General features: G+C 32.1%; 1 protein-coding gene across 2 annotated transcripts; it reads right to left on the reverse strand.

The window, feature by feature from the left end:
- Window positions 1-232: 232 nt before the first annotated feature.
- LOC146914433 (mitochondrial import inner membrane translocase subunit PAM16 like 2-like) lies at window positions 233-5,744 on the reverse strand. Of its 2 annotated transcripts, XM_085717301.1 has the most exons (4): window positions 5,487-5,744; window positions 3,862-3,949; window positions 912-1,039; window positions 233-539 (listed from the first exon to the last, which is right to left on the reverse strand). In XM_085717301.1, exons 1-4 carry the CDS (start codon window positions 5,487-5,489, stop codon window positions 411-413), a joined length of 348 nt encoding a protein of 115 aa, XP_085573427.1. In that variant the 5' UTR covers window positions 5,490-5,744; the 3' UTR covers window positions 233-410. The 2 variants fall into 2 exon arrangements, with proteins under 2 accessions (XP_085573427.1, XP_085573426.1); XM_085717300.1 differs by lacking the exon at window positions 5,487-5,744 and having other exon boundaries at window positions 3,862-3,970.
- Window positions 5,745-10,752: the final 5,008 nt, after the last annotated feature.

Raw genomic sequence — 10,752 nt, forward strand, 5'->3', positions numbered from 1 at the left:
GACACTACTGCTAGGTCCCAATCACGAACCTAAGAGAAGACTTCTAACCTAACAATATCGGCATTGACAGTTAAACCCGTAATGATGAGCATGAAACTAATGAACATAACATACATAACAATTTTTTAATAGTCAAAAACACGTACATGTTTTCTTACCATTGATATTCTTGGCTACTAATATCATTTTGATCGACATTTTATGTTAAAAGCATTAAAATCGCCGCAGTTCATTCACTATTCAGATAGCTTTCATTATTTGCAGTAAATTCCCAATTTCCCAACTACACATTTACAAATAATTTTTATAGTAGAATGAATTTAGTTTATGATTGCATAAATTCGTACACAACATGGTGGCCAAAATGACCACATAAGATGGCGCAAAATTGATGGAGAAAAACCGAGTCCTCAACTAGGGTTTCCATCACCCTCTCCTTTTTTGAGTGTCTGCTCTAGACATTCCTTCGCCCGATAAATTTTCGACTGGAGGTAAAAACTCCCACTCTTGGCATTATTCTCAAACATTTTCTCGTATTTCTGCACAAAGACAATTATATCCAAGACAATATTAAAACAAGGATTGAGTATGTTTTTGAACACGAAAATTTACAGTTTCTAGTCTATAAAAATATTATTTGTTTCTGCCGTAATAAAAAATGTTTCAAGTCCCTCATCAGACTCTTATACAAAATTAAAACACAATTTCTATAGGTTACAGTGTTGGTAACGTAAAGCAATTGTTAATAAAAAAAACTCAATTTCTTTGCGTTAGGACCACAGTAACACGAAATTTGACAAAGTTGTTCAAAACTGACCATACAGAGCATAATGCTAACCTTATAGGAATGAAAATATATTTAAACCCCATGAAAAAATAGGTAATAGCAACGGCACAGATAATATACTGACCTTCGTAATTTCCTCCCAGGACATTTCTTCAGTAACACCAAGAATCTGCCGAGCTTCTTGCTCTGTAATCTTAGCTTTGCGGATAGTATTTTGTATTGTTTCTTGTGCAACGCCATTTTTTGAGGCATCTGGAACAACATAACGTAGAGAAAATGAGAAGAGTTAGCAGTCACTAAAATGTAAAGAATTTTGGTACTGGAAACAGCCACAGTAAACTTTCAAGTAAATAATATAGGAGAATTGCTCGTTACGTTAGGCTTTCAATCTTTCTCCCATGCATCCCAAAAAGACCAAAATACTCCCAACAGCAGATAACTGCCGTTCGCTCCCCAACGACAGTTAACTGCCGTTGCAAATTTGAGTCTAACAGTTCAACGGCACTTAAGTGCCGTTCACACCTTACAATCCATTTATAAGACAAGCTATTTACCCATTTATAAGAGTTGGATTGGATTGGTTTTATTAGTTTGATTTGTCTACAAGAAACAACTATTTACCAATTCGGTTTGATTGGACAATAAATTTTGACTTAGTGTCATTCCAACAACATACAATAACTTCGTATGATGTTAATTAATGCTGCAAACAAAAAGAATTATCCATATTTTCACCAAACTAATAAAGCACAATCCAATACAATCAAACCGAATTAAATTGGTTAGCTCTTTACCCAAACAACTATAAGACAGGCTCTTCATACATTTATTCGAGTCCTTCTATTTATAAAACAAGCTATTTACCCATTTAAATAGATTGTAAGGTGCAATGACAATTGAGTGATACTGGGGGAGCCAACGGCAATTACCTATCGATGGGGGAGCGAACTACAGTTAATTGCCGTTGGGAGTATTTTGGTCTTTTCGGGGTGTCTGGGAGAAAAATTGGAAGCCTAAAGAGCAATTTCATAATATAGATAGATGTAATATTGGAATTTGGAGACCTATGTCGTTCATGTTGTTCAAAAAGTAATGTCGCGTATTATCAAAGATTGGCGAATCATTAATGTACATGGATCAAATCAAACAATGTAAAGAAAAGATCCATGTGCCAACTTTTTCAATCAAGTGTTAAAACCAAAGATGTTTCCACATAATAGAACAAAAAGATGGCTGAAAAGGAAAATCAACTTATTCTGTCTAAATTTTGCCAAGTTAGAAAGGAATGAAGTCAATAATTTACTCACCACAGCATTAAGTTACAGAAGCAATAGAAAAGATGAAAAGGAGATAAACGTATCAAAATCAATTAGAATGCTATATCAATCCATTTGCTAGTAATGCTTATATAGTGTTTCCACTTTAACATTCAAGGTCTATGCATAAATTAAGTCCCATAATGATAATCTGAAGACTTCAGCAAGATAAGAGGGCATATCAAACATTTTAATGACTATGGATTTGCCATTGCAATGATAAATCATCTGACATTAGAAGGTGTGACGAGTTTGTAATTCAAATAGGTTCGCGGATACGAAAGAATATCACCAACTGCATTCAAGTACAACAAGTACCATGGCTAAACTGGGAAGCTGCTACAAAAACAATGTAACTGTGGAGTATCTCAAAACTTCTAGATAAACTACTTTGTAAACATCAGTTAAAAATGCAATGTTGTATGTGAATGCTGCTGGGTAAACGGGCAATAAGATGGGCAATATTTGGACAGAAATCATAGAGGAAGAAAGCCCGAGAAAATGACATAACTGTTTAAGATGGTTTGATAATTTAAAACTATGATGCACTAGACCTGAGAAAGAGTGGAATTATAAAACTATCACTGTATCAACCATTTCTGAGTAATTTAGTTTCAAGTTTCAATCATTTTCTCTTCACTACGAACTACAGTCCTTTAAGTCTAAAATTCAGTGTACAACTAATGTTTTGATCAAACTCTTACTGTACAGATTTCGAATGATAAACTCAGTTTATTCAATCAAACTGAAATGGCCCTGGATCGAACTAGTCTCTTGGGGGGGATAATACGATCCTCCTGTTAATCCCCCTCAACTCAACACATCATCTAAATCCCGAAGCACTCTCCTTAAGGAGTGGTACAAAAATATTTTCTCAATGTTAAACGAGTAGGAGCAAATCATGCATACTATAAAAGAACAAGAAATTGTGCCACATAAGGCATGTGAAAGACTTTTTAGAGATCAAAGATAATAAAAAGAAAAAGTAGAACATGAAGTTTTAACTCATCTTCCAAGCTCTTCTCACAATATGCAACTCAATCAACTAAAAACTATGGTTTCATTCAGAACCGAGAGGACATGTGGAGCTACATTCAATAGGGATTCCAACATCTCAACTAGATTGCCACAACAATAAAAGCAGTGTTGTCAAATTGTAGATCGCGGAAAACAGAGGTTTGTTCAAATTCTGTTACGCAATAATGCTATAGTGCCGCTATAGTCACTATTTCACAATATTTTGTACTAAATAATGTGTCATGGAGCAATAGCGATTTGTTGAAATTCTGCTATGCAATAGCTCTATACGTGACTGTTTAACAACACTGAAATAATTTCTTGCTCAAAATGACCCATGAAATCCCACACCAACAATTGGCAGATAGCAAATATACCATAACTCCAATATATCTATAACATTTAATACTTGGCTCCTAAATTCTAAACATAGAAAAAACAACAAAATATCAAGCAATTATTAAGTGTTAAAAATTATTTTCGTTTAGGAACGAGAAATTTCCATATTGTGTTTATATCCATGAAAAACAAGTTGTTTATAAACCCACGGTATCACTATGCGTTACTTTAACGTCTAATTTGCTGCTTCTCAAAATCACATTCAAATTGACATTGGGACGCAGATACAAAGTGAAACCAAACATATGCCTAGAAATCTCAGAATGTAATAGTATATTGGCAAGCATCTATGTTTTACGAAACAAATCTCAAATTTATAGAGGAATGATTTGTAAAGCTTACTGGTAAGGGCTTGACGATATGCCTGAACAACTGCTCTTGCCAAGATTCCCCCACCCATCACAATCAAGTTCGCGAGAATCTTTGCAGCCTGCATAAACAATTTATTCATAGTTTCGTTAGAAACAAGGAACATTTTGAAACAACTTTGGAGCTCCCTACTCATTCAGTTTGGCACAAGCACCCAAGAAGTTACGACTATGACTTGAACCATTGAACCCCCAACAAACTAAACTATCACCAAATGATAATAATCAAAACAAAATTAGACAAAAGGGTCACAATGCAAAGATACACAAGCTAAACAACCGAGTATTACAGAATTCACATAATAGCTAATGAAAATAAGTTCTCACTAAAAACATTTTCCTCGGCAATAAATCTAGGTTGACCTTTTTCATACAATACAACACATTGAAAACATCCTTTTAGAAACTGATACTTGCAAGGAACTCAATTCGACATGTGATAAATAGAGCAATCCAAAAGGAAGAATCTCTCAATTTTTACTGTGCACTAAAAGTTGTAATGCTATTTCTAACTGGGACAAACATCAAACATTTAATAATTACTAGTTCCTAATATGTCTTAAACATTAGAAACCACAAACAAACCAAGTGTGTGTTTGGATCTGTGGTCACAAAAATTGATTTTGAATAAATGAATTTTGTAAAATTGATTTGAGTTTAAAGTGATTTGAATGTGAAGTGTTATATGTTTGAATACATTTAAGCTAAAATCAATTCTACGGAAAAACATTCAACAATGTCAAAAACAATTCTACACCTCTCCTAAAGTGAAACCAAACAAACTAAGCTACGCCTGAACAATAATCACAACAAATTAGACAAAAGGGTTAAAACAAGCTAAACATACCACCCAATAATTTTTTTCTTTCTTCCAATAACAATGGTTTCATCCAAAATTAATCTACAAGGCTAGACAAATAACAATACAATAAGAAAAATAAGTTCCTAAAAACTAATACCTACAAGGAACTCAATTCAAAAGTCTAAACTTTAATCTCATGAGATAACAGAGAAACCTCAAAATGAACAATATCCCAAATTTTTAAATATAAAGAAGTGTGTTTGGTTTTGTGGTGAAAAAAAAATTGATTTTGAATAAGTCGTAACTCGTAACCAAATGATAATCAATCACAAAATAAAAGCCAATGGAAAAAAAACTTCAATAACAACATTTTCGTCCAAAATAAACTGGGGCGTTAGGATTGGCTTATTTTTGAGCTAATGCAAAACAACTTATGCAAATAAATAAGCTTCTATTCATAAGCTTGTCAATCTAGTTTATGAAAAAATAGCTTATGAGAATACAATTTTCGTTAATGAGAACTTATGAATTAACACAAAAGCTTAAAAAATAGGCCAATCCAAATGTGCCCCAAGTATCTTAAAAACTGATACCTACATGGAACTCAATTCAAAATTCTAAAACATAATCTAATAACAGAATAGAGAAAACCCAAAAGGAACAATTTCACAAATTCTTAAATACAAAGAAGCTAAAAAAACAAAAACAAAAAAAAAAAACCATAATGAACAATTTGATCTCGTTTCATTGAAAAAAAAAACACCAAAAACGAAGAAGGAAGAAGCATAAGAATTTACCATAGCTTAAGAATCAAGAAAATGAACCCTTTTGAAATTTTGTTCTCTGAGATTGAAGGATTTTAGGGTTTCTTGACGAAGAGGACGGATGAGTTGGGTTGCCTGACGGGGGAATGGGATGGGAAGGAGATGACGGCGAGAAAGGCGGACGGGGTTAGGGTTTCAATTTGGGGAGTTTGTTTAGTTTTCTTTGTCCACACGAATGATGTTTGTTTTTGTTTTTGTTTGGAAAAGTCTAGAAGAAACAATAGTACAATTACACAATTGGACATTCTAATAAAGCTTTAAGCCTATGTTTGGCCTAGCTTTTTAAGGGCTTAAGCTATTTGGAAGCCAAAGCTAACAATAAGCGCTTTTTTGTTTTGTTTTGTGGTGGCCGATGTTTGAACCCCGAACTTTGTATATATTATGTATTGTACCTACCAACTGAGGTAAACTCGCGAGGACTAACAATAACTGCTTTAGAAGTAAAGCTAAAGTTGTTTGGTAATTTTATTTTTAATCTTCAAATTGATTTTTAAGCTAAAAGTTGTTTGGTAAAACACTTTTTTAAAAACTTAGGGCAAACTATGATATAAATGAGTGAATATTTAAAAATAGAAGACAAATGTGAATAAAATTTCATTAACTGTCGTATAAAAGTATCTCTCGAAATACTTTTATAAAATGTAAATGATCTAAAAAGAGGTTAACAATATCATAAACATATTAAAAGACTTTAGAAAATAATTCGTGATTAGAAATATAAATTATCAAAAACACTAACGATTTCTATTTTCAATCAACGCGGTTGTTATTCGATTTCGAGCTCTGTCCATATAGCCTCCATCTTGTACTCTTCTTGGATTAAATGAACCCATGTCTTCATTATTGTTTCGTTCTTCTCTATGGTCAATCATATACCCTGTAATATTGTCACATTTGTTAAATTCTTCATCTTCAATACCACACTTTCGAATAAAATTATGAAGTGTTATTGTTGCATCTATGATCTTTTGTTGTTTCATCGGTAGAAATGGTCTCATATCAGATAATATATGCCATATTTTCTTCCAAATCCCAATTGTTTGTTCAATGACATTACTTAGTGAAGAATTTGCATGGTTGAATACTTCATGTATGCCTTCCGCTTTACTTCTTGCTCTATCTTTTACCCTTGTATGGTGATAGATACCCTTTCATATTTGGATATCCAACATCAATTAGACAACACTTTCCTAAAAAGAATAAAACAATTTTTTAATAGGGTGTCAGGCATTTATGCTTTATTTTCATTTATCTATTGTTGGATTTTATTTTTATGTATTTGAAGTCTGAGATATGAGGTTGAGATTTATTACTCATGTATTTTGAGAATTGTTGCATGTTGATGAGATCTATTATACGATGCTTGTCTTCCATTGCGAATTTTCATGAAAACCAGATTGTGCATGTTTTGGAAAAATGTAGACGTAGCATCTTTTTTTTTGTGGTGGCTGGGGGTTTGAACCCCGGACCTTGCATATATTATGCACTGTCCCTACCAACTGAGCTAAACTCACGAGGACAGACGTAGCATCTAAACTCTTTGATTTATTCAATTAAATGCATGATTTATTGCACATGGGGTTTAGGGTGTGTTGGAACATTGGTGTGATGTTGGAAGAAAAATTGGAAGATTAAACACCAAGTAATTATACTTTGATCAAATGTTGTGTGAATTGAAAAAATAGTGTGGAGTGTAACACCCCGTTTTCCCTACATAAAAATTTCAAAAATAAATCAGAGTTTCTCAACGTAAACGGAATGTTACATTTCTTTTCTTAAAATCGTAAACGGAATAAATAAATACTTATCTTTCAAAAATCCAACAACGTAATATTTAAAACTTCGCAGCGAAAATATTTCAACATCTTAAACAATCTTTGGCACAAGGGCCTCAACATAAATCGTAAACGGAATAAATAAATACTTATCTTTCAAAAATCCAACAACGTAATATTTAAAACTTCGCAGCGAAAATATTTCAACATCTTAAATAATCTTTGGCACAAGGGCCTCAACATAAAATCTCATAATATCTTAGTTCAACAACAATCCTTAAAAGTTTCATAAGGTAATACGTAAGGAATAGAAAACAATGACAAAATTCTCATCCGGTTACGTATCAGAGCACCTAAGACACACACTTGTGAGGAGTCCACTCACGACCGCAACTAATCTTGGTTACCTGCAAGTTACCCATACGAAGAGCAACATTTTCAAGCAGAAGGGGTGAGATTTCTCAAACAATAATATTAAGCTCATAAATCATAAATTACATTTAACATTATAAACATCTTATAATTTAACAATTATAATCAAGTACATAGACATCATCGTTTCATCTTGGCAATATATATCATCATATAGCAGTCACAATCATCGTCACATATCATCATACTAACAGGCATCACAAAGTAATTCGTTAAAACATCACAACTTAACAACTTGACTTGACAATGCATCTAGACTCGACTATGCAACTCTTAACGTCTTAAACCATCTTTGATCATCATGAAGATGCAAATGCATGTGGTACCAATCTAGGGCATAAACCCTCATCGTCGTTGAGCATAAATATACTCCTAGGGCATAAGCCCTCATCGTCGTTGAGCAAAAGCTCCTAGGGCATAAGCCCTCGTCGTCATTGAGCAAAAGCTTCAGGGCATAAGCCCTCATATTTAAATGAGTATGCATGGACTCAACATCATACGTCTTAGAAACTTCATGAACATCTTACAACTCTTTGACTTAGACCGACATTTACATCTTAATAAAGATCAACAATAGCATATGCAACACTTATAAATTCATTTCATATCAGAAACACAACATAACAATATCAAATGATAATATTAGCATCTTAAGCATCACATCAACATAAGCATCATAATAACACATAATGCATATACGATTATATATATCATCAGTAACAACATTAAATCATCTTATAACAACTTCACAAATCATCATTAATATTATATTCAAACATCAACAATTCATCATATAACATCGTATTCAAGTATCAACAATTCATCATGCATCTTTGTAAGAACATAAATAATCATGCACAACATATTTTCATGTCAAACCAAGGCTACTGGAAAGATATCACAATTATCAACAACTTTGATGTTTACAACAAAGATCAATTTAAAACAGAAACATATGAACAAAACGCAAAAACATGAAACAGAGAATGCTGTCACTGTGCAATTTCGCTAAGACCTTCTTGTAGTATTTTCATCATAACTCAAAGAACAAACATCATTTTCACGTCAAATCAAAGCCACTGGAAATCTAACAAAATTATCTAAAACTTTCATGTTTACGCCTAAGACCAATTCTGTACCGATCAATACCAGTTTTCATTTTAAATTCGGAAAAGTTGTGCTGAAAGTCCATAAAAATTCACTGTGACCTACGTGCAGTAATTTGACCATAACTCAAGTTCTATAAATCCTTTTGAAGTCAAACCAACAGTACTAGAAAGCTAACATCCATACCTACAACTTTTATGTTTACACCTAAAGCCAATTCAAAACTGAAATGTGTGAAAAAGATGCAAAAACATGAAACAGAGAATGCTGTCAAAGATAGCTCTCGGGAAAACTCCATTTTTATCCCAAAATCCCAATTTTGAATCCCCTAGGCCCAAATTTGGTCCCAAAGTTTGTTTAAACATTTCTAAACACGAAAAGACACCCAAATCCATATAAAACTTGAACTAAAACACCCTTTCAACAAAAATCACCATTTGACCCATTTTTCATGAAAACCTTCAAGAACAACATAAATTCACTTCAAGCTCTATGGTTATGATTACCCATGGATTATCTAAGGTCTGTACACAATTTCTACATCAATCTAACAACTTCTCATCATCTAATCATCAATTCTCTCTCGGAACCCTAATTCGCAAATTCTCACAAACTAATCCTAGAACACGTTAATTGCAAATTCAGAATTACAGACTTAATATTACCGAATGATAGTCTCACCCTTACCTTATAATTATCGATTGACAGCCCTTCTCTTGGTTCTTCTCTCCTCTTGTTCTCTTCTCTCTAAACCTTGTTTTCTTCAAATTCTTGATTTTTTTTTTTTTTTTTTTTTTTTTTTTTGCATATCTTAGTCTTTCAACCTAATATCTCCTCTATTTATAATACTAACTTTTCTTCTTAAATCTAATTAGGCCCAATAACTCTCTTCTTTCTATTTCAGCCCCCAAATCTACTTATTCTAATAATTATATTTCTTCGCTAAATATATTCTTCCACTAAATATATTGTTACACTAAATATATTCTCCCATTAAATATATACAATAGGGGCTACTAATAAATATATTTCTACACCAGATAACATATATATTTCCACACAAAATAACAAATATATTTCTACACCAAATAACATATATATTTCCACACGAAATAACAAATATATTTCTACACCAAATAACATATATATTTCCACACAAAATAACAAATATATTTCTACACCAAATAACATATATATTATACTAGTAAATACCAGCGTATAACATAACAAAATATCACTCATCAAAATAAGTCGACTAAATTATAAAAAGACATCTAATCTCAATAAAATAATAAATAATAAAAGTAGGGCGTTGCATGGAGGTCCCACATAAAATAGGACACACACATTAGTAGTTTTTAAATTGTGGTATTTAATTTTAAATACTTGATAATGATAAAAATAATAGTAATTATTATTTTTATTAGTGAATATCACTTCCCATAAAATAATATTTTATCATATTGATGCTTGTGAATTTTGAAAAATAAAATTGATACACTTGATATGTTCAAATTCTATAATGAAAATTGAAATTTATGTGGAATAGAGTACTCAAGTCTAAGAACAACAATTCTTGTTAAGTGATACACTTGATATGTTCAAATTCTATAATGAAAATTGAAATTTATGTGGAATAGAGTACTCAAGTCTAAGAACAAAAATTCTTGTTAAGAAATTTTTGAAGAAAAGACAACCCAACATGTCTTATTTTTTGAACTTGGGATTATCTAAATTATATTTGGATTCTGAACCACAAGAGAGTTGAACTCATCATTAGAGCCTATGAATGTGCATTCATCAGGTATGTTATAAATATCAAATCATATAGGTTTTATGACCTAAATGCTAAATTGAGCATATAATTAAACAATGGAGGTTTCTATATAAATATTGACCCCTTAAAATAACGAATAGTGGGGCTA

This window comes from Medicago sativa, chromosome 6, assembly GCF_051527215.1.
Source record: "Medicago sativa cultivar Bolivia chromosome 6, Bolivia_mono, whole genome shotgun sequence".
NCBI lineage: Eukaryota > Viridiplantae > Streptophyta > Magnoliopsida > Fabales > Fabaceae > Medicago > Medicago sativa.

What these genes read in the sequence shown, in the direction of transcription:
- LOC146914433 (XM_085717300.1), bottom strand. Translation starts at nt 3,970, where the DNA reads ATGAATAAATTGTTTATGCAGGCTGCAAAGATTCTCGCGAACTTGATT. An exon ending in ATATCGTCAAGCCCTTACCA is followed by an intron (nt 1,040 to 3,861) that starts GTAAGCTTTACA and finishes ATGTTGTTCCAG; the next exon opens with ATGCCTCAAAAAATGGCGTT. An exon ending in CCTGGGAGGAAATTACGAAG is followed by an intron (nt 540 to 911) that starts GTCAGTATATTA and finishes GTCTTTGTGCAG; the next exon opens with AAATACGAGAAAATGTTTGA.